The 23,596-nt window shown below is 40.2% G+C and overlaps 3 protein-coding genes across 5 annotated transcripts; all 3 read left to right on the top strand.

Moving 5' to 3' along the window:
• Window positions 1-542: 542 nt before the first annotated feature.
• Window positions 543-2,204, top strand: scpp9 (secretory calcium-binding phosphoprotein 9). The gene is made up of 11 exons (XM_015943833.3): window positions 543-645; window positions 726-740; window positions 824-946; window positions 1,020-1,091; window positions 1,173-1,232; window positions 1,315-1,353; window positions 1,446-1,481; window positions 1,563-1,673; window positions 1,760-1,825; window positions 1,907-1,957; window positions 2,037-2,204. Exons 1-11 carry the CDS (start codon window positions 601-603, stop codon window positions 2,094-2,096), a joined length of 678 nt encoding a protein of 225 aa, XP_015799319.1. The 5' UTR covers window positions 543-600; the 3' UTR covers window positions 2,097-2,204.
• A 6,562-nt stretch (window positions 2,205-8,766) lies between these two features.
• odam (odontogenic, ameloblast associated) lies at window positions 8,767-10,866 on the top strand. 3 transcript variants are annotated; one of them, XM_015943665.2, is made up of 10 exons: window positions 8,767-8,868; window positions 8,964-9,029; window positions 9,115-9,150; window positions 9,235-9,282; window positions 9,378-9,626; window positions 9,714-9,770; window positions 9,847-9,966; window positions 10,353-10,385; window positions 10,492-10,575; window positions 10,708-10,866. In XM_015943665.2, the coding sequence occupies exons 2-10, from the start codon at window positions 8,970-8,972 to the stop codon at window positions 10,741-10,743; spliced, it is 723 nt and encodes a 240-aa protein (XP_015799151.1). In that variant the 5' UTR covers window positions 8,767-8,868; window positions 8,964-8,969; the 3' UTR covers window positions 10,744-10,866. The 3 variants fall into 3 exon arrangements, with proteins under 3 accessions (XP_015799151.1, XP_054599486.1, XP_015799152.1); XM_054743511.2 differs by having other exon boundaries at window positions 8,770-8,868; window positions 10,356-10,385; XM_015943666.3 differs by having other exon boundaries at window positions 8,856-8,894.
• A 9,331-nt stretch (window positions 10,867-20,197) lies between these two features.
• LOC107375360 (transmembrane channel-like protein) lies at window positions 20,198-21,652 on the top strand. Its single transcript, XM_015943832.3, has 4 exons — window positions 20,198-20,260; window positions 20,347-20,414; window positions 20,913-21,068; window positions 21,174-21,652. Exons 2-4 carry the CDS (start codon window positions 20,355-20,357, stop codon window positions 21,450-21,452), a joined length of 495 nt encoding a protein of 164 aa, XP_015799318.1. The 5' UTR covers window positions 20,198-20,260; window positions 20,347-20,354; the 3' UTR covers window positions 21,453-21,652.
• The last annotated feature ends 1,944 nt before the right edge of the window (window positions 21,653-23,596 follow it).

The following is a 23,596-nucleotide window of genomic DNA, read 5'->3' as shown; positions in this document are numbered from 1 at the left end:
ATAATGTTTTTTAATGGGTGGGATTGAATTTCACGATCAGTTCAGCTCCATCAATAAACATACAAGACACGAATCAAATCAGAATGTGCCTTCTTTGCTGTTTCTCTGCAGTAATTATGGTAATTTCATGAGCACCGTGTTACACGTTTCATTTGATCACGAGCACAACATTTGTTGTTCACGGTCTGATCCACTAAAGCACTTGGTTATGAGGTCAGATGTTTGCCTCCTGCAACCATAGCCCTCAAGATTTAAAAGGTTCTTACTGGTTTTGGGTGAGCGGCTTCCGCAAACCTCCACAGACTCATCCCCAGGGGCTGAATCACTCACTTATTTATTTGAGGTCATCTTGAGAACAATGAGAAAGGCCTGAATGTGTTTTTTTTAAATGTCAGCTTTACAGATCTTTACAAATCTTTTGTTCAAAACGAATATGTCATATTTACACATTCCCATGACACACAGGTGACAAGTCTGTTCTCATCTCTAATTGGCTCTAAATAATCTCTGGGGCTGATAAAAAGGTGCTGTAAATGCACAGAGGTACAGATCTTCTGACATTTGTGGAAAGAACACCTTTTACAGGCTTTGCGCTGCAAAATGAAGTTCCTTCTCTTCACGGCGTTTGTGGCATCCATCTCCTGTGTGAGTACCATCTGTATCTGATGTATCTACGCCACTAGACAGAGCTATCTTTTAACGCATCGTCTCCTCATTCATTGCAGGTCAATGCGGGCAAGGTGAGAAACAACCTGTGAATGTCTCATGTTTGAACAATGGTTTTAATTAGATCAGAGTAAGAGAAGACATCTTGTTCTTGCAGACAGCAAGGCTGTTGGCTGCGATGAATGCTGGGATGCTCAATGGGATGATAGCTGGTGGTCTGAACCCATCTTTGGTCGCCGGTGGAGGAGTAGGTCTTCTTGGCCAGCCCCAGTTAGCTCAGGTGAGTTTCTCGGGTTGTTTGGAGTTTATTCAAAGGAAATGAGATGACATCCTTCTCCAATGTGTTTTTACAGTTTGTTCCTGGACTTCCTCCTTTTGCGCTTCGAGCTCCTGTTGCTAATGTCTTCCCTGCTGCAGTCAATCCGGTTTGTGTTACTTTATCTGTGGCAACATAAAACTTGCAACGTTCATTTATATCCTAAACAAAAGCGTCTTTTCTTGTATAGTTCCAGGTTCCTGTTTTTGGTGTTCCCCAAATGGCTCAAATGAATCAGCAGCCTCAGATGGTAACCACCTCTTTCACGTTAGTTCCTGTTAGCATGTCAGAAATCAACACAACCAGCTGATCTGGTGTTTTATTTTGTTTAGGGGATGGCAGGTGGACCAATGCAGCAGCAACCTCTAATGGTAACCACTCACCTCTCTAACAGCTTCACTTTAATTCCTGGAAGCTTTTCCAGAAAAATGACTATCATGAAAATATTTTTGTCTTTGTCCAGGCTATGGCAGGTGGACCAATGCAGCAGCAACCTCTGGTATCAGCTTATTTCTACTCTTCTTTTTAGATTTTTTTTGGTAAAAAAATCATCTAAAATAAGTTTGTTTTCTTTGTTTAGGGGATGGCAGGTGGGATGGCAGGTGGGATGGCAGGTGGGATGGCAGGTGGGATGGCAGGTGGAATGGCAGGTGGGATGGCAGGGGGAGCCATGCAACCACAGGCTCAGATGGTAAATATAAATAACCAAATCACTAAAGGACAGAAATTCCATAACAAACAACAAACAACAAGATGAGGCTTGTTACCTTTGTTTAGGGGATGGCAGGTGGAGTTGGGCAACAGCAGCTTCCAGTTCAGCCTGACCCCCTCAGGAGATTCAGGGTAAGATATTTTAAACAGAACTATCTGGACAACAGAAGAAAATGAAACTGGCTTAAAAATGTCTTTATTTTTTATCCTCAGCGCCAGATCATGAAATCTGCAGAGGCTGTGAAGGCTGGTGTGGACACTCAGGTGAGTCAGTCTAAATGATAAACAAAGATCTAAATGTTTTAGCCTTTTGCTCTAACAAACTCTGTTCCTATGTCCACAGATTCCAACTCCAACTGAGTCAGGAACAACACCGTCTCCATGTGACAACAGCATTAATTAAGTAGATGTTAAAAGATCAGAGTCTTTGTGACACGATGAGACGTGGTTTGACTTTCACATTTATTAAAATTAGCTTATAAATTCACATTTCTAATAAAAAAATGTGATCAGACAATAAAGCTGACTCTTGTCCTCCTTCATACCCGTTTGTAAGTAGATATATGTTTTCATTTGCTTTAATTTCTGTGTGAAGTGCAATAGATCTTTGCTGCCATCTAAAGGAGACATGAAATATTTTCAAACACCTAATAAATATGAACATAATGCAGAATCAAACTCAGACACCTCCCTGTTACATTAGAAAAGGGTTTTGTATGTTTGAAAAAATCTAAAATTTAATTGAAATTGTTATCTTTTCACCAAAGCAAATTGAAACTCTCTTGAATGACAAATAAAACCCCCAATAAGTGGTTTTGTGTGGATTAACAAAATAAAATATGTCCTACTTATATAAATAGTCAGAAGCTTCACAGATGTTATAAATTCAAAATAACCTGAAGCTGGGCCACTCAAAGACTTTTTCAAAGTTTATTCCAATAGCCACCTCTGTGGAATCTGAAACACTGGTGTGTGTGTGTGTGTGTGTGTGTGTGTGTGTGCCTATCTCCAGCAGGCTATGGGCATACATGTCTAATTCAGCCACACTGAAGATTTTTCCAGCATGACTTACATGTTTAGTATCATGAAAGAACCTTTTAACTGACTAGGCCACACTGAAACTTTCCTTCTGATTTTTTGAGCCATTCAGATGTGGGCCTGCTGGTGTCCTTTCACTGTCCTGATGTCCAGACTAAATGTGATTGAGCTTAAAGGGACTTAAAATGATGGATGGACATTCTCTTTCAGGATTTTTTGGCAGAGAGTAGAATTCCCATTAATTACAGCAAACCATGAAAGTCCTGAACCAGCGATGCAGCCCCAGATCATCACATTACCTCCACCATGTTTGACTGTTGGTATCCATGTTCAGGAATGTAATTTGGTTTTAGTTCACATCTAACAGGACACATTCCTTACAAAAAGTTACATTTTTGCCTCATGAGTCCACAGTTCTCCTGTTATGCGTGAGGATTTTAAGTTAAAATAAACATATTTTATTAATCCGAAACAGTTTGAATGCTTGATATGCTCTGATTTTAAAAATAAATCTTCAAAATAAAAAAAATAACCTTCTGATTTTTTCAAATCTCAAAAGTGCCAGAGAACATTAATGATTGATAAGGATAGTGATTTATATATATATATATATATATATATATATATATATATATATATATTAGCCTTCTCAGTCCACCCATTCATTTTTTCTGTACCCACTTATCTACACAGGGTCGTGGGGGGCCTGTGCCTATCTCCAGCTGTCTCTGGATAAACAGGCGGGGTACACCCTAAACAGATTGCCAGTCAACGTAGAGACACACGTGACAAACAACAGATAAGCTCACACACACACCTAAGGATAATTTAGACGTGAGTGTGTTTTTTGTTTTAAAAAATTTGAATGGGTTGGCTCAGCGGTATTTGTCAGATCTGATTCACCCATGCATTCGGATGCAGCCCTTTCAGTCAGTGTAGCTGGGATTGTTGGCGTCGCCCAAGCACAGACTCAGATCAAGAGGGAGTTGTGCATTTTCAGTACTGGGGCTAAAGCTCTGGAATGAGTTGCCTGCAACTGTGAAGCAGGCTCCTTCGTTCAAAAATTTGAAGAGTTGTCTGAAAACACATTTTTATCCTTTGGCGTTTGCTCACAATGAGCTGTGGTAAGTGGCGGTTGTTGCTCGTGTGCTGGTCCCAACCTTTATGGGGTTTTTTCTTGATCTCTTTTAAATGCTTTTAAATGTTTTCTATGTTTTGATTTCATTGTATTTATTTATTTATTTTTAATCAGATTGTGCTAATTTGTGATGTTTGTTTGTCCCTTGGTCCATGTGAATGTGCTTTACAAATAAATTCACAAGGGTTCAAATAAAGGCAACTGGACTTCTTTGGTCTATTGAAGATGTTTCGCTTCTCATCCGAGGAGCTTTGTCAATTCTGACTGGAATATGGGAGAGTCAATTTTATCAGCTAATGAGCAGAAACTACTCTGAATGCCCCTTATTTCTACCACTGATCAGTTGTTATTCACTATTGTGAGGGAGTTCTTGTGTTGATTATAAATATATATATATATAATATAATATAAACGTATAAATAAACTTGAACTTGAATTTAGAGAGACCAATCAACCTGACAGTCATAATTTTTTGAGCTGCACAATGGTGCAGCACTTCTATTCTATTTTGAAGCTGACAGCCAAGACAGACAAAAACCGAGCCTTTGGTGCCAGTTTGTTCTTACATCCTTCCTTAATTCTGTTCCTTTTACCCAATCCTGTTTTTCAGGACTTTATAATCCCCACCTCATTGTTTAGTTTTTAGTGGCGTGCAATCAATTGTGAGACATAAACATACATAATGAAGCGCTTGCTGCCCTGTTATGACCAGGAAATCCAGACAGCACCCACATCATTTCTTTTTACTTTTCATAACCTTATAAAATAGTTCAAATGTAGCTTTGTTTGGATATGGATGTGTGGTAGATAACTATTTTACATTTTACAAAGACGTGGAACGCTTCAGTTGCACCCTAAATTGTCTTCATTGCTGCTGAAGACAATGTGACTGCAATTCAAACTCACTCACAAACCGCTAAGTCCAGCATGGAAGAGGTTTAAAGATAGTCACAATGTTTCTAATTAAAAATTCTTACCCAGACTCAAAACTCAGGAGGCAAACAGGTAAAACGTGCTTTATTGACAATTAACCAGAAGACACTGCTGTGGCAGGAAGTCTATAAACAAAACCAAACTCAGACTGTAAACAGAGGAATGCAGGAAGAAACTCACACAAAGAAACAAAGAATAACTAAAAACCGCCGCTCATAAACAAAGAATAACTAAAAACCGCCGCTCATAACATCGGGGTGCTGATGACTAATGACTAAAGTCCACCTCTCCTGGGCGGTGGGGGTAGGTACGCTAACTCAGTGCTAATGTTTAACAGTTCAGATGTTACATCGATACTGACAAAGGATGAATACCTCAGCGCAACGCTGACAGAAAATCACTTATTGCTAGAGGATTTTTTTAATGGTGGCAATTATTTGTACAAACTAAAGAAATAACAACTGTAATTATAATAACAACTGTAATTATCTAACCCTTTAGAAATGTTCAGAAGTTTTATCGTAAATACAGCTCAAAGGAGCCAGACCATTTTAGATGTCTCTCATAGCTGCAACCAGGGGAACTGTTGGCTGACACCAGCAGCGTTGATGTGAAGAAGGAAATCTTTACGACTTGGCTTTTCAAGACGACCCCTGAAGTAGCCGAGGCATGGGGGAACTTTTGAGAAGTCACGGAGAAGAGTGTAATAGAGATATTTTCGGGCAGTAGAAGGAAGCTTTTAAGGCTCTCCTGTAGGGTGAGTGAGGATGTGAGCTGAGTAAATTGCTTTGGTTGTTTCCAGTAAGTCCGTTGGCCAGGGCAATGGGATGGATGAGTCTCCAATGCCGGCTGATTCTGGTTCTGGTGTTCATGAACAAGATCTAAAGGCATTGGTATGGAGAAGCTGGTGTTTGGTTTGGGAATCTATGTCTCATTTTTGCTTTCTGTAGATGTGGTTTTGTTGGGTTTTTCAACTTACGGCCATCAGTGTGCACTGGGACAATTCACTACTATATGGAATGCTATCTCAAATGGAGTCTAAATGTCTTGACTTGTTTGTAAGTGATGGTAGGATGGAGTGAGCGATGGACTGATTCATCAGGGCTTCATCAGCAGTTATGAAAGGAAATGACCTTTCTCTGGTAAGTTGCTGGTCTCAGTGTTTAAGTTAAAGTGAGTTATAGTATCCACAGGGAGAACGGAGCAGCACCACTGCTCCTCTTTATCACCAGAGATGGTTCTCACACATGGATGTGACCCACCTTGTCACCTTCCCTTGAAAGTTTTCTACATCCCGCTGTGGGGAGACCCCAAGTTCTTTGCTGCTGCACATGTGTAGTTGCTCTAAAGAAAGATTATCCTTGAGCCACAAAAGAGAAAAAAGGAAACATAGTAGAACATCCATCCATCCATCCATCCATCCATCCATCCATCCATCCATCCACTGTCTTCCACTTATCCAGTCACAGCAGGAGCAGCCTAAACAGAGAGGCCCAGAGTTCCCTTTCCCCAGCCACTTGGACCAGCTCCTTTGGGTAAATCCCAAGGCATTCCCTGGCCAGATGAGAAACATAGTCCCTCCAGCATGTCCTGGGTCTTCCTTTGGGTCTCCTGCCACTTGGACGTGCCTGGAAAACCTAACCAGAGAGGCGTCCTAACCAGATGCCCGAGCCACCTCAGCAGGCTCCTCTTGATGTGGAGGAGAAGCGGATCTAATCCTAGCCCCTCCTTGGGATAAAAAGACAGGAATTTGCAGGACTGAAAGTTTGCAACTTATCACTACCTCATCAATCCCTTGTTAATTTAACCAATCAATCAATCAATCAATCAATCAATCAATCAATCAATCAATCTATCAATCAATCAATCAATACTTTGTTAATCCAAGATGGAAATTAGAGTTTCAGTACACACAATTCAGAGATCAGACATACATTGGCAAGACACATGACAAGAATTGGTGACTGTGGCCATTCACCACCCGAGTCGCGCTACCTTAATAGAGAAAAGGAGTTAAGCGCTCGCCCCGTAATCGGAAGGTTGCAGGCTTGAGCCCCGCTCAGTCTGTCGCTGTCGTTGTGTCCTTGGGCAAGACACTTAACCCATGTTGCCTGCTGGTGGTGGTCGGAGGGACCGGTGGCACCAGTGCTCGGCAGCCTCACCTCTGTCAGTGCGCCCCAGAGCAGCTGTGGCTACATCGTAGCTCATCCCCACCAGTGTGTGAATGGGTGAATGACTGATTGTGTTGTAAAGCGCCTTGGGGGGTTCCAGGACTCTAGAAGGCGCTATATCAAATACAGGCCATTTACCATTTTACCATTTATAAGAGGGTTACATGAGGATTGGTTCAGGTGGAGGGGGAAAAGAGGCACTTCAGAGTTACCCTCCTACCAGGGGGGCAGCTTTGCTCTGCAAAAAAACAACAACAACACGTCAACCGATATGCAACAGACTTCAGACAACACAACATAACATGAGACTCCAATAGGAAGGTGTGTGTGTGTGTGTGTGTGTGTGTGGGGGGGGGGCTGAGATCCTGTTTTCCCCAGCGAGAGCAGCCATCTACGGCGCTCATCTGCTGTAGGTCGGGTTTTCACAGCATCTGTCTGCATTCCTTCGTGGGGGTTTGTTGCTCGCCGCTCAAGGCTACCAGGGCGTCAGATTCAGATAACAAGAATTTGTTTGGGTCAGGCTGAGATAATTTTCCTCTCTGCCTTCAGTCTTTAAACTGATCATTCCAGTCCTTCAGTGAAGCCAATTTTGCGTTTTTTAACCTATCCATACGTCCGGTGACCCTCTCCGAGATGACATCCATTTTGCGCACTAACACCGGTATCGCAGCTAGAACATTGTCCAGCTTACGATTCACCTCGAGTAACGTCCCAGTCTGTGAGGTCTCCACACGGACGGTGCTTTCCGTGGGTGCGGGTCGCCCTCCAATTGCTCCCGTCTTCCCAAATTTCCAGAAAACCAGATATCCTCCCACACCAATCAGGAGAAATCCAGCGATCATCAGGCTGAATATCCACACGTCTTCGACATCCTCAATGGACAGCTGGCTGAGGCATACGATCTTCCACTCCTTCCAGGAATCCAAAATATGCCCCACCGGGTGTGTCCCCTGTGGACATGTGGGAGCCCCCTGCTCCGTTCTCATTGTTGAAAAAATCTTGTCGATCACATTGAATGACCAGTTTATCAAATCCATGGTTAGTAAAAAATAGAGTTTTTCAGAAGAAATGCAGAGAAGCGCTCTGTGGGCAGACAGGACAAAGAGCCTTGGGGAAAAAAGATAAGGGAGCGAAAGAGGGAAGCGTCTGTTCTCCTCGAGTGCCTTGAATTTAACACTCACATTTCCCAGATTTTCAAAATGTTTTCCTAGAGAGGATCCTGAGTACAGATGAGACCCAAATGCTGTCCAAAACATAAAAAATGTGCACAAAAATATCACAGCACCCTAATGCACTTTAAACTAAATTAGGAAATATAATAATGCACAATAACTATTCTTGAAATGAGTTAGTTTACCGTGCTTTATAATTGGAAAACAATTTAGATTTTTTGCAGCCCGTTAAACACCACCATGCCTCTGTCTGATTACCAACTTATGACAAATGTCTGATTCTGCGCTTTCTCAGTCTGCTTTTCCTCTTTTTTCTCCTGACATCCTCACATTCCTGTTGGTTCATGATTTTCCTAATTACACACTAAAGAGTTAACATATGCGCTTAATCTTCATTCAAGAAACCTTCCAAGTCGGGTCTTGCATAAAATTGACACATGCACAGCAAAGAATCGAATGCAAGCAAAAAAAGTGACAATTTGGAGATTTAATTAAGAATCTTTAACAACCCAACATGCAGCATGACTTGATGTTTAGAGACATGACTTATACTTAATGACACACTTAGCAGTCTTGTGTTGTAAGTGTCTGAGTCGGTTGTCATGAGAGACGTCTGTCACTCTGACCACACATTGTCTGAGTGGGCTGTTGGTGGACTATAACAGCTCGGATCCAGCGGATTTAAACCGCATCTGGACGAGGAGGAGACACAGAACCGAGCAGGTAAAGAAGAGAGGAGCAACGTTAAGGTGGAGCACTCTGTTTCAGTAAATGGTTTTCATTCATATTTCATATTAAATCTTTATGTTTCTCTGCAGGACACCATGAAGCTGCAAGTGGTCTTTCTGTTGATCTGTTTGTTCCAGTCAAGCTTCACTTTGCCTGTGAGTTTAAACTTTGAGCTGTGTTATGCACAAAGTTTGCATCCTTTGCCGATAGAATAACTGTTTTTGTGATTGTTCCTTAAAGTTGCAGATTGGACTTATTGCAAGCAACAGCAATGAGGTAAAAACAAAGTAGAATATTTGTTTCTCTGCTGAATCTCATTCATATTTACACAACCCTAACCCTAACCCTTTTATTGATCAGATCCTGAGACTGAATGGGTTAACTCTTGCAGCTCTTGGACAAACGCAGGTACAGGCTGTGCACAAGCACTCGTGCTGTATAGTGGTGGGTTGTGTACACCGCATTTCACTGAAAAAAATAACTCACATTTCCTCCATCTACAGGCATCTTCGTTATTCCCTCAGTATGTTCTGCAGCAGCAGACTCCTGAGGTCCTGCTTACACCACAGGTGGTGAATCTGAACCCTCAAGTTGCAGGTCCATTCGGTCCCCAGGGCCCACAGCTGCTGCTTCCCAATCAGGGCAACCCGCTGACTCCAGTGCTTCTTCCCAACGGGCAGCAGGAGCCGCTCGGGCCTCCACAAGACCCAAACAATCCTAATGTTCCTCAGCAGACCCAAAACACTCCTCAGGTAAGAAACAATAAAGCCAGTGAATGTGTCATTATTTGAAATGTGGCAAGACTGAATAAGCTAATGAGGAATTTAACATCTCCATAGATGTATCCACCCTTTCAGTACCCATCTTTTGGATTTCCTCAGTTTCCCAGGCAGCAGGTACGGAGTCAGACCTTTTGAGCAGATTCCTAAAATATTTTGAATAAAATTTCACTTTTTTTATGTGTTTCTACAGGGTTACCCTTACTTTGTACCACCTTACGTCTACCCCCAGCGGAGGAACCCTATTGTACTGCCTAACAACGGACAGCAGAACCTGGAAAGAACCACTCAAAGACCACAACTCCCACTACAGGTTAGTTTAGCGATCCTTTCAAATTCTGTAAAAAATTTCTGGGCTGAAATTTTTTCTGTAAAATGATCAAAAAAAAAATAGAAGAAGAAGCAGGTAATCTGCAACTGATGAAATGGGGTGGGATTAGGTGAAGGGTTAGGCGCAGCTTCTTCTGGGACAATGACTCAATAGAAGGACTTAATGTTAATAACACAGCTGCGGATGTTGAGCCACGGCGGTGTGGAGGAGGTGAGCATGCTGTAATCATGTCTGGTGTCCAGACTTGTTAAATGTTTTATTAGTGGACGGCTGGTGGCGCTGACCGCTGAAAGAAACGTCTGATTGCACTTGAATTCAAGTTTCTAAGCTCAAGATGCTGCTGATAATATGACATTTTCCTATTTCAGCAGGGCTTTAAGCCAAAGCTTCCAACAGAAAAAGTGAGTTCTCTCCTTTGTTTTGACTTTGTGTCAATAATCTGAGATTACAGTGAGTGGTGTGCAACACTTTGTATCAGAGAATAACTTTCTCCGTGTTTCTTGTCAGACGTGGGCCGCGGGGACACAGAAAGAGTCCACCACCATCCCTCCTGATCCTCGTGGTGACACGACTGGCCCTGGGATTGATGAAGTACAAGTTTAAACATAAACTTTGCATCATTTACATCTTATATCAGTTTTTTTGACGTCATCATTTGTGGAAGCTAATTTTGCCCACTTTAACAGCTGCTTCTCGGTTTGTCTTTTTCTTGTCTCCCTCCAGGCTAACGGCAGCTTCCCTTTCCTGTTCGAGCCTTAGATCTCATCTACAAAATAAAAGCACCAACTGAGGCAAAACTGCATGAATGTGTTTGTCCCAACCTAACTGAAACTTTATTATTACTCCCACAAACATGTTAAATAAATAATTTTGTCAAATGAATAGTATTTGTTTCATTGCAACTTCCCTCTTCAAACATTTTCTTTAATTTCCAAAACAGGATTTACATCTTTAACCCTTTTAAAGACTTTAAAATGATAGTTTAAGGTTTCGAAGACAAACTCAAGCTTATGAGAAGAAAATTAGATGAGAAAATCTGTCAAATATTTAAATTCTGTCTTGGTCTTGTTTTAATTGTTTTTTTTTTTATTTTAATTGTCTTTTATTACTTTTGCTGCCTCTTAGCCAGGACTTCCTTGAAAATTAGGTTTTTAATCTCAGTGTGACATTTCAGTTAAATGAAGAATAAATAACATTTCTGGCAGACAAACACAAAAAAATGATCATTACAAGGAAATCAGTTTCAAATAAATCCTAAATCAGTTGGAAATATGAGTTCAACGGGCAGATTTATTTCAGGTTTCAGTCAAAATAAACAGTTAAAGCTGCTTTAGCAAATTTACAGAACAAGCAAACACTCACCCCTCCCCTCAGGTGTCTTCCCTGTGATGCTTTTGCCAGAGTCGGAAAGCCACACTTCAAGAGGAATAGAGACAGCGCTACACACCAGTCACTGTTATCTAGTTCCAAACGTCTTTTGTTGTCTGTGAATTCAAATGGCGTTTTTCTTTTTGGGACTCTGGTAGTTTATCCTAAAGTTGAAGCGGTAGCAGCTAGCTGTTTCTCCTTCTCTGATATTATTGAGCCGAGAACCTCTCACACCTGTGGTCTTCCGTTGGTAAACACACGAGTGTGTAGTGAGTGGAGGACCCAGTGAAGTGTAGGAGTGCTGCAGTTTGGCGAGACCGGCAGCCGGACTGTCCAATGGTTGCCTTCGGTCTGCAGCATGTCATTGGTTGAGGTTTTTAGACAAATGCTAGAGAAACACTTCATTTTTAGCAATCTTTTCTTATTTCCACAATGTTTTTATAGCTATATGTTAGAACATTGCTAAGAGGTAGGAACATTTATTTAAGCTCACTTGATTTCCAAATTTGCCATTGTAGCTTTAAGAATGCCCCCCCCCCCCCCCCCCCCCCCATGAACATGACATGGGATAAAGTTTAAATGGCCACATGCATGGGTTGGTCACCCTGAGCCCTGAATCTTACATAGTTCATGTTTAAACACAAACATATTAACACAAATTTGAAGTTTAAAGACATCCTTTTAGCTTTAAAAACCCAGTAGAGAATTAGTTGAAAAATGAAATACTTTGAATCTAAAACTGAAATACTGAAAAGAAAACATGATTGAGCAACAACATAGCAGGTTTTAAACCTTAACTTTGAACACGTTGTGCAGAAACGTCAGCTTTCCTTCTTATGACAGAGGAAAATTATAAAACCCACCGGGTGTTATAGCTTTAAGTAATCCCAGCAACACTAAAGATTAGGTTGCTAAATCCCTACAATTAGGGATTGGTTGTCTTGGACCAATATAATGCAATAATGACATCAGAAATCTTATTTACTCAATCATTAGCAACGCCTAAAAAGTGCAATGGTGGGAATTTACCTGATGGTACCGTTGCTTAACAGCTCAGCTCCTGGTCTTATAAATAAGAGAGATCCAACATTCAGACCAACAATTCAACAAGCTCTCCATCAGAGGAACAGTTTACTGAAGCAGAGAAGACTTGACGGTAAACATTTCCAACAGATGCAGGAGGTTAGCTTTGTTTTTCAGGTGAGACATTTTATTTCTTTTCCCTCCAGCAGGTGAGATCACTACAATCATGCTGAAGGTTGCCCTGGTTCTTGGATGCCTCCTGAGCCTCATTTTGGCTGAAACTGTAAGCGTGACTTCATTATATAACCAATTTTATTACTCTGAATATTTAATGCATATTATATCAAACCTGTTACAGATGGATCATGAGCGCTTTGTCAGCTCTAACGATAAATATCAATCTAAACGTGGACCCAAATTAAGCGAGGTGAGTTCTTTTTATTTATTTTTTTACAACCTAACCAGGTGTAAACACCTGTTGGTGATCGCTTCCTCTGACATTTGCCTAGTGTACGTTTGGTTACGTTGCTCAGTTATTTTTGTATATTTTAAATATAATTTAGAATGTATCCATTCCTTCTGGCAGCCTTTAAAATGCATTTTCATTTAAAAAAGCGAATCCACATCCCTTTCTATGTGAAAGACTCTGCAATACTATTTTTGCACAAAATGTGTTATTCTATGGTCTTTTTGGCATCATTACTATAAGTTTGACAAATTTCTTGCATTCTGCTTTTACATTTAAAGTGTTTTTGCACAACCAAATTACAGAAATAGATTAACAAGTATACAATTATACAGGAAATACTAGATTGAGTGTATTTTATTTTACTTTACATTCTGTTTTCTGAAGTGGGTGCATCAGCGAGTCGCCCGCTCACGCTCTGGTTCCAACTCCGTGGAGAGGGTAAGTGTCTTTTCTGTCCTTCACAACCAAATCACCCAAAATGTCTTTCTCAGAGGTTCCTCTGCAGAGTTCCTGACATTGATGCTATTTTTTCTTGAAGGCCATGGGTCCAAACAACGGTCTGAACAATGGTCTGATTAATGCGCAATACCTGCAGGCTCTTCTAACCTTGCTTCAACAAGCTTTGGCCACAGCTCCAACAACGACTGCAACCACAGCTGCAACTACCACCGTTGCCGGACTGGGATGATAGTTCAGCCCTGGAGTAACCAGGTGGTGTGCATCAGCGGGGTTGGGGGTCTGCGCAGACAGTGACCCAGAGCACATCCACTGGCCATCTGGGATTCCCCATAACTCACAGATTGCCAGTCGGCCTCTGACCACCACTGTTACTGCATCTACCAAATAAAGTTTGAAAATGAAAACCTTTTGCAATCTTTTCTTTAATTCTGCATCACCATAAAGAACATGAACAATGTAGCACCTTCACACTCATTTCAAGTCCAGGGCCCCTCCTTTGTTAAAATTTGAACAAGTTCCTCTGTAAAATACCATACGATGATGAGCCTCTTCCACACACCACTCATCTAAGACTTGCCTGCAAGATGAACTGGAAATTAGATTTTAACATTTGGAGATGATCCTGCTTATGAGTCTATGAGTAGCAAGGAGGTGGAGGAGCTCAGTTATGGCGTCCAGCAAACAGCCTGAGCATTAATGTTTGCCCTTCTTTAAAATGAACTAATAAATCTAAGGAGCTACATTTTCTGGCTGACCTTACATGAGTCACTAACAGGGCCAGCAGAAGTAAAAATGATAACCAATGTCAACATATTATGAGTAAGCTGATAAATACCAGCATAAGTGCTGCTTAGAGCTCCTGGCGCCCTCTATAAAGGCTTGGTGTAGGAACTGTTCGAGAAGGCGGTGCAAAAGGTCGATGGATTTTCAGTGTCCACCAGCAGCATCCTTTCTCCAGAGGGAGTTTATTTCTGCAGAGACAGATCCAGAGCATGAACATTACAGGCCTCACCAAACCAGCTCATTAACTATTTACCCTCTGTCCTTCAAGCAGAAGCCTGAGCAGCCTGAAATCACAGACAGCAAAGTTGACGACCCGTTTCGTTTTTGAGATGCCGTCCAGTTTCCTTATGGTGTAATTTACAATGACTGCAGTTCATGTGCTCATCATCTATGGATATCTGCTCTCACGACAGCACTAAAAGACAAGCTCAGGGGCCTAGTGGTATGGATGTGTGCTCTGAGACTGGGAGATCGGGGTCCAAATTCTGGTCAGGTCACACCGAAGAATTTAAAAATGGGACCCAATGGCTCCCTGCTTGACACTCACATGAAAAGTTGAATATGGAACATGGACACTCTGGCGAGCTCTGGTGTTCAGAGATGGTATTGCAACAACAGGACACATTTTCCAGCCGTTGGGATGTTGGTTCACTGCTGACACGTTCCAGCACCATGTTGAGAGACAAATTGTACAGGATAAGGACTAATTTCTACTAAAGAGTTTATTTTACATCAATATGTACCATTTTACACAGTCCCAACCTTGCCTTGCTGAGTGGACTTTTTAGTGCAACGGTGCCCTCTAGTGGCTGCCAGATGTAAACATAAACCCAGTGTCGTGCCCGACAAAATAAAATTTGAATTCATTATTTATTTAAATATAGCTTTTAAGGGAGTAATTGTACATTCACTCTGCACACCTCTAAATGCCCAGTGAGGTATCATTATAGCTTTTTATTAAAATGCTCCATATTCTAACTTTAAGGGGTTGGATTGGGGGGTTAAATCACCTAAGGGTTCCCAAGCACATCTGCCTCTGCAGCTCACCGCACCCCCAGGGGATGGGTCAAATGTGGAGAACAAATTGACAACTAATGGGACTTTAACTTAACTTTAAAGATTGAAATGTGACATGATATGTTTAAAAATACATCTGTAAAAGTAACGTTAACTATCATTCTCTGTGAACTGATACCGCTGTCAATATTAAAACAAAGTAGGCAGAAATACTGCCACACAGGCTTTATTTTAAATTTGACCAAATGCACCTTGCTGGTTCGTGTATCACTTCCTGTCTGGCTGACATGATTTCTTTAGCTTCATGACAGTCCGTATACTGAGTCCTGAAAAAATTGACTCCATGCTCAAACTTTCTAGAGTTCTGCATCTGGATACTTGTCAGACCGCAACTGGTGTAAATGCTTTGATTGGACTTGATGATTTTTGATCCATGGTGCAAAAGCTGAATGGAAACCAGACCACATTTTTTCCGCATCCTCCGATTTTTCTTTTACTACAGAACAAATTTCATCACGAACTGCAAGGTGTGTTGACAAGATGTTGGTGTCGTCAGGCTGTTGAACAGCTTGTCCCTTCACCTGCAAGCAAACCAAACACGTGGAAATAAAGATATTAATCCTTAAGTAAGGTCACATAGTGATTTACAAATGACAGGACGTCAGGTGCTTTATAAATTAAATAGATAAGTGTATTCATTAAGTTGCATTTATACAAAGAAAATATCTACATTTTCTGTAATTAATAACAAATGAAAAATAACAACTACAACATATCAGTGTGTCAGAGAAACAGACATCTGGTAAACTGCTCCAGGGTGGTGTTGGTGTGGGTGTTACGTCAGAAGAATGCGCTCCAACAGCTTTTAGGGGCGTCAGTAAGTATTTTCTGAGCAACTAGACAGATATAAAGTTATACATGTTTGTGGAGGTTCCTCCAGCCATTTCTCAGTGTTAGTATTTATTTTTTCTACATGCTGGTTTATTATTTCATTTTGTTGCAATATTGTAAGATACTTACTAATGGGTGCACACATTTAGTAATTTATCTTATATATAGTTTATGTGATCATTAACTATTTTCATTTGTATTCTGAGATTGGATGAACTGGCAGAGAGAGGGGACACGCCCAGTGTAACTCCATGCAGGAAGTGGAACATTCCATCTGGCTCCTGGAAGCAGGGAGCTTGATAATGAAGAAACCAGAAACCAGACGTTCTGAAGCTCCATTGAGTTTACCAGATTTTGTTAGGATGTATTAGTTAAACTTTTTTTGTGGTAGTTATACTTTGTTGATTTAGTTTCCTAGGTTTATTTACTGTTTGTCTTAGTGTTTCCCCTGTCTCTCCCCTCCTCGTTGTCTGTAGGCTAGCCTGTGTGCATAAATTCCCCTGTGTGTCTCCAGTGTTGCCAACTCAGCGACTTTGTCACTGTTCCTAACGACTTTTTGACCCCCCTCAACGGCTTTTTTTTTCCCAAAAAGCGCCTAGCGACAAACTTAGCGACATTTCTCAGGACCCGCTGCTACTTTCTGTAGAACTTTCATGTAGATATTCCACACAGATTAGCAACAAAGAAACCATTTGCACTCTGAACCGTTCTTCCGGGAGAAGAGAGAACGATAATCTGCACATGTGCAGGATTGACCAATCATAAACCATTTTCGGCCGGGCCGATCTGCTGAAGACAGAGTACAGCTGCTTTCATATTGCTGCAGGCTCACGCTTCTACTAGAGACGGCGCGGGCGTCAACCTGCGATCTCTGGTTCTGCAGCCGTCAGACACTTTGGCTTTTCCTGCATTTGGCAAATACAGTCATCGGGAGTTTCAACTACCGTCCCGTTTACACACGCAGCTCTGTGGCTCATCTGAATTTCCTTCAGTGACACAGGGATGGTTCTACTATGAGACACGCGCTCCCTTTTGCTCGGTGCGCCGTTATTATGACGATGGAGAGAATACACAACAGAGCAGTTTTAGAAACTATGAGGTGTAAAAAAACAGCTTTTTAGGAAAATGTCTGTGAGAATGAGGAGAGCAGGAGGTCTGAGTTATATCCTACAACAGAACTGTTTGGATCACCACACCATATCTGTCTTAATGTCACTTTATTAATACTTTTGGAATTTATTGTACATATCAAAGCAATTTGGGCCATTTTAATCATACTAATTAATAACTGTAACATATAACATAGTTTTTATTTTCCTCCCTTTTAGTCCTTATATATATATATATATATATATATATATATATTAGATGCTATGGGGAAAACGAACGCTAATGTGGCGTGATGACGTCATCAATATGTAAAGTAGCACGTGACGTCATCTGGCGACATCCAGTGACTTTTGGGGGGAACTTCAGCTACTTTCAGTCAAAAACAGTTGGCAACACTGTCTCAGTTTTAGGAGAGTGTTGCTTGTTACTTTTAGTTAAGGTTATTTTTGTGGCCATTTTTTCCTTTGGGCCCGGTTTTTGTTTTGACTTTGTTTCATTCTTTATGAAATAAATGGAGAAGATATTCTTTTTATACTACTGTCCTGGAGTTTTACTGCTCGGTCCCTGACAATGTTCATGTACAATATCAAACATAGTAAATAAGTAAGTGATACATTATTCATATAGCACCTTTCAAGACAATATTGTTACAATGTACATATAACAGAACAGAACTGAATAGAATAAAACAGAATCGACTCGATTAATCCCACAGTAGAGAAATTCACTCGTTTACAGCAGCACATACACTTAGGGGAAAAGGAAGAAGAAAAACAATAACAAGATTACAGGTAAACACACAAGGACAGTAAGCTATTATTGTAACCTTCAACCAATAAAAACAATGCATGAAAAGGAAACGTGTGTTTTCTACACTACGCAGCATAAGGGACACGGACATATTCATGTACCTTTCTGGTATTGCACAATATTGAACACATACTGAGTATTGCGTTGTTGTCATTGTGTAACATGATAATGCCAGTACCAGTTCAACTGAGGAGTTACACATTCTTACTGCAGAGGGGATGAATGACCTACGGTAGCGTTCTGTTTTACATCTGGGATGTCTCAGTCTGCCTCTGAAGCATGCCGTCCATTTTGTCCACAGTGAGATACAGAGGGTGGAAGGGGTTTTCCAAGATAGAAGTCATCTTCACCACCATCCTCCTTTCACACATACACAAATTCACGCAATAAAAGTGTATTATCCTACAAATCAGAAAGTTAAGGGTTACACGTCTCATATAGCAAAAGGAAAAGGTGAAGAAGACAAAATAGCTCTGTATACATAGCAATCAAACAAAGTTTGTATTTACAGAAAATGTACAAAAATGTATAAAAATATGCCACAATGTATAGACATGTACATATATATGTACTCAGGTGTGGGGTGTGTGTGAATGATCCTGCAGTAGACACCATACCACCAAGCTACACATGAGTAAAAGCAGTTTAACAGATAATGTCAATTAAATGGGTGATGTGTAAATTTAAAATTCATCATTCCACATCTTTTGGTTCAACCAAAAGCCTAAATATTATTCTCTTTGTACTTAATCTAACTTCTTCAGACTGAGAGAACGCTTCACCAGTCAGGACAACAACTGAGCTAAAACTCTAAAATCTCACTTATCGGTGCAACAAACCCACAAAATCTTGAACAATGTTTACCGCCGCTGTGTCAAAACTATTTGCACATGACGGCACCAGGAAAGATTTACGGCATATTTTACCATCTACCTATTTTTTTTATTATCTTTCATGAATTTCATGATATATTTGTATTTTGATTAATGATCATTGTATGATTTTGTGACTTTACTATTTTATCTAAAACTGATTTTTAACAGTTTTTTGGTTTCTGACTTTATCTTTCATTTTTATTTTATGATTTTGTTGTTTAGTTTGTGATCAATTTATTGCTTTATGATTTGTTTTGATAATCATTGTGATATTTCTTTCTAATATGTGTGGTATAAATAAACTTTACTAATACTAACATTTTTCTTCATATTTCAGTGTCAGTAAAGGATATCAGTGACTGCTTCCTGGAAAATTCTTCCTCTTCTTCTTCTTCTTCTTCTTCTTCTTATTATTATTATTATTATTATCATCATCAGTGATACACAGGTTGTAAAGAATTTTTAATAATAAAATCAAAGGAAATGTGAAATAAGCTTTCTGCTTCTTTTTAGGATTAATCCATCAGTAATGGAAATGTGCTGTATGGTTTAAATTTTTTTAAAGCATTGCATAAACAAAACAAACAAAAACAAAAGGAAAAAACAGAAGTAAAAGTTAAAAATTAAAATTTACATCTGGGAAAAAAAGGTAAAAGTTAAAAATTTTAAAATATCCAGAATAAATATTACATTTACTTTCTGTCATGCATCGCAGTGAAAATGCTTCAGAGATATTTTCATTCATTTAATCAATGGCTGAACATTTAAAATGATGCTGATTATAAACATGATTACATTTAAATTAGGATGGCTGTGTGAACCAAGTCTCACTCCTGTGTAAAGAGCCATAATGCAATTCTCAGAAATGTTCCAGCGTGTTAGTCACTCTGAAATAGGTTCAGAACAAGTTACTTCACATGTTGTTGGCTAAGTCTGTCTAATTAATTTTGTTTTCTCTGCCTGGTAACAAAACATGATGATGACAATCTGACTACCGACGACTAAATACAACTCCAGCTTTGAAATGCTGTCCCATCGTTATGTGACCCAAATTATGCTCATTTATCAGTGCTGTTGCTTTCTTTGTAATCACAGGATCAGTTGTGCTTAATAAGCTACATCTGTTTACAGATTTGATCATACTAAGGGATGGAAAAAGAGCCAACCTAATCAAATGCGTGTGTTTTCAATAGTTCATCAATATGATTGAAGGGTAAAAATGTATTTACTGTTCTTGATGAAGAGCTTGTTATAAAGTTCAACAAACTTACATCCTCCTGTCCAGGTGTGGTTTCTGTTGATAAACATTAGCCAGACACTGAAATCCAAAGGTGGAAAATCTCTTAATGCGAGCAGTTTCCCAACACTTCAGCTCATGTACTATATATAAGAGACGTCCGACACTCACAGCGGCATCACAACTTCCACATCCAATTGTGAAGCAGTTACCTGAGGCTGAGACTACTTGAAGGTAAAGACTTTGAATGGATGCTAGAACTTTTCAATTAGGTTTAAAAGTAAGTTTACCGAAGGCAAATGATTTCTCTTTGATTCCAGACGGAGAGATGTCGCTGAAGGTTGCACTCGTTCTTGGCTGCCTCCTAAGCCTCATTGTGGCTGAACCTGTAAGTCAGACTTCATCACAAAACATACTCCTCCTCAGCTGAAAGACACATTTATTTAGCTAGAGTTCTGGACAAGCTGTAATTTATTATTAATAATAATAATAATAATAATAAACACTAAATTACTTTAATTTAACATTTATTTGTTTGTTTATTTCAGACATGAACTTGTAAAATCTCATGTTTTGTCTCTATAACTTTGTCTCTTTTGATTAAATGTACTCCTTGCAAGGCTTGGATCCTTCAGGACATTTCGGCAAAAATGATGAAGTTTAGGCATAAAAGTGAAACACTTCATAATTACAATCACTGCTTATTTAATTGCTCATATTTATTTGTCCTACTAACCCCTTTTTGCATACTTTTCAATTTTTAGAATACTGTCCAGATTAAGGACAAATACCCAACTTAGATTAACAAGTAAAACTGATGTGGTAACACAAAATTGGTTCATGCTTCCTGCAAAGAATAAAACTTTCAACTGTTGCGTTTTTACAGATGAAGCACCAGATGGAGCACCAACTAGAGTACGAGGTGGAGGACCAGATGGAGGACCCGGTTGAGGACCTGGTGGAGGACCAGATGGAGGACCCGGTTGAGGACCTGGTGGAGGACCAGATGGGGCATCAGCGAGTTGCTCGCTCACGAGAGCGGGTGAGTGTCCTGTCCTCTGATATCAACCCACAAAAGAACCTTTTACACTCCTAACTTCATGAGTCACCAGTTGTGTCTCTGACAATATTTCTGTTTTTCTTCAAGGGTTTTGGTATGGGCATGGGTATGGGGAACCGTTTTGGTTCCTTGCTCAATCTGATCAATTTAATAAAACTCATTAAGATGACTCGGACTACAACCACGGCTGCCACAACCACCACTACGGTTCCAACTACAACTACTACTGCAACCACCACTACGGTTCCAACTACGACTACTACTGCAACTACAACTACGGTAGCCACTACAACTACGGTTCCAACTACAACTACTACAGCAACTACAACCGTGCCAACGACTACTACCGTCAAAGCTGCAACATAAAGTCTTAAATGGAACAAACCGCCAACCAGTGGAGTCATGACATCAACACTATATTTTACATGTGTTACATGCGCTTTCTCTTCAGTTTTAAATAGTGTTGTCTTAATCTGAGGTTTTCCACGACAATCATACTGGTTGTTCCAAATGTGGTTAAAAAAATATTGTTGAATGTATCTAGCAAATAAAAATTCTAAGTGGAATGTTTTGCGGACTTCCTTTTTTAAAAATCTGTAGCTTTATTTCCGTTAGAAATTCACTTTAATCTTGAAAAATGGTTTGGGTGAAATAATCCAGTATGGAGTAAAAAAAATTGCAACAAAACCAAGAACGTAAACTAGAACTGAGCACATCACTCCTGTTCTCTACACTGGCTACCAGTAAACTACAGAGTTGATTTCAAAGTGCTTCTACTGGTTTATAAATCTCTCCATGGCTTGGGACCAAAATACATGTCAGATCTCCTTGCAGCGGGGGAGGCAACTCCGGTCCTACAAAGTCACGATCCAGCATGCTTTACAGGTTTCTCTGCTTCAAAGCACCTGATTTTATTCAACAGGTGATTAACAGGCTTCAGCAAAGCTTCATGCGTTGCTGAAAAGGTGAATGAAGCAGGGAAACAATTAAAACATGCTGAATAGTGGTTATCTAGGACCAGGACTGCCTTATACGCCCAGCAGAGCTCTGAGATCCTTAGGAAACGGTCAGCTTATACTCTGGGTCAGAACCAAACAGGGTGAAGTTGCATTTAGCTAATGCGCTGCACATAGATGGAATCAGCGTCCTCGTGACCTCAAATGTGGCCCAACTCTAGTAACCTTTTATCTGATTCTTAAATCTGAATTTAATTTGTGCATTTAATCTGATGTATATTTATTTGTGTATTTTAATCTGGCTGTTCTTGCTCCTTAAAAAGCACATTGAATTACCGTTGAAAAGTTAGGTAATTTTTAAAACGAAAGACTATTGCAGCAATACGATATCCTATTTGTTCAAATCATGTCACCTAATGGCTTCTTTATTCCCACTTTTGAGAAGTGCAACAGTGTGTTTTTCATGGCTTTAATCCTGGCAGTGGAGAGGAACATTTTACACAGCATCAAACAGTGATATAAAATGCGATCTCCATCTTCTTATTGGTTAAATGGTGGGTGACGTAAGCAAACTGTGACCTTTGCCGTCTCGAGGAATTTTGTGATCTCGCAAGTCCAGTGAGGAGGACAGGGAAGGTTTCACGCCGCGTCTGAGATTCTCCACGGTGCGGATTGATGCGCCGCAAAAAAATGCGGGTACTGTACTTATATCGCATCAACTGAAAATCTGTCTAAATACTTTAAACGTACAGTGTAATAACAGCGAAGAATGCAAGTAAACTGTCTTGCTGCCGTTCCGCACCACTGATGCCCCCAGTGTGGTTTCCGGGTCAGCTGCAAAGAAAATAAAAACAAAACACGAGAATAAAAATGATTCAGTGAGCCTTAAAATAAACCACACACACTCACATTGGCACATCAAAATAATAGATTGAGTCCAAAGTGACATACATGCATGTTTGGGGACACACCCATGCAAAAAGCATGGTTGTATCGTGTTAAACCACACACATCACACATGTTCTTCAGGTAAGAATCATAGCTTGATATGGTTGAACCTGCTTCCCCTTCAGGTGAATCAGTCGGGGCAAAAGTAATCACAGTTCCTCAGAAGCAAAGAGCAAATTCTGCAATAAGGTGGAACATGCAAAGCAGAGTATTCTAGAAGGTTAAACAGGAACTTCAAAAGGGCAAACAGTGGCAGTGTGGATAAGATTACTAGGAATTTGCATGTAGCCTCTTAACAGTGGTGCTTACAGCAAACCTGGCTCAGATTCTGCAACACTAGAGCAAGTTAAAGCAAAGCTTGGGCATCTCCTGTTCTATTTACTAATGCCGCTGTGACTTGAAATGACTAAATCTATGAGCACTGCCTTTGTCTGCTGTTTGTCAACCACCACGATGTCTGATTGGTTAGCCATCACCTGTTTTTCAGTTTGGATTAGAAACTCCTACAGTACACTGTAGCTATTTTTTGAATCAGCCATAAAAGAGACACCCACTTTGATTGTGGGACCTCCAGGCCATACTTGGCTTACATGTCCATGTACACTA

The sequence above is a fragment of the Nothobranchius furzeri genome, chromosome 6 (genome assembly GCF_043380555.1).
Source record: "Nothobranchius furzeri strain GRZ-AD chromosome 6, NfurGRZ-RIMD1, whole genome shotgun sequence".
NCBI classification, from domain to species: Eukaryota; Metazoa; Chordata; class Actinopteri; order Cyprinodontiformes; family Nothobranchiidae; genus Nothobranchius; species Nothobranchius furzeri.
The sequence above is the reverse complement of the archived record's forward strand: the minus strand, read 5'-3'. Positions and strand labels throughout refer to the sequence as shown.

Coding starts and splice junctions, on each gene's coding strand:
- odam (XM_015943665.2), top strand. CDS start 8,970: ATGAAGCTGCAAGTGGTCTTTCTGTTGATCTGTTTGTTCCAGTCAAGC. Junction 9,627..9,713: donor AGACCCAAAACACTCCTCAG/GTAAGAAACAAT, acceptor ACATCTCCATAG/ATGTATCCACCCTTTCAGTA. Junction 9,771..9,846: donor CTCAGTTTCCCAGGCAGCAG/GTACGGAGTCAG, acceptor GTGTTTCTACAG/GGTTACCCTTACTTTGTACC.
- scpp9 (XM_015943833.3), top strand. CDS start 601: ATGAAGTTCCTTCTCTTCACGGCGTTTGTGGCATCCATCTCCTGT. Junction 1,233..1,314: donor TGAATCAGCAGCCTCAGATG/GTAACCACCTCT, acceptor TATTTTGTTTAG/GGGATGGCAGGTGGACCAAT. Junction 1,958..2,036: donor AGGCTGGTGTGGACACTCAG/GTGAGTCAGTCT, acceptor CTATGTCCACAG/ATTCCAACTCCAACTGAGTC.
- LOC107375360 (XM_015943832.3), top strand. CDS start 20,355: ATGTCGCTGAAGGTTGCACTCGTTCTTGGCTGCCTCCTAAGCCTCATT. Junction 20,415..20,912: donor GCCTCATTGTGGCTGAACCT/GTAAGTCAGACT, acceptor GCGTTTTTACAG/ATGAAGCACCAGATGGAGCA. Junction 21,069..21,173: donor TTGCTCGCTCACGAGAGCGG/GTGAGTGTCCTG, acceptor TTTTTCTTCAAG/GGTTTTGGTATGGGCATGGG.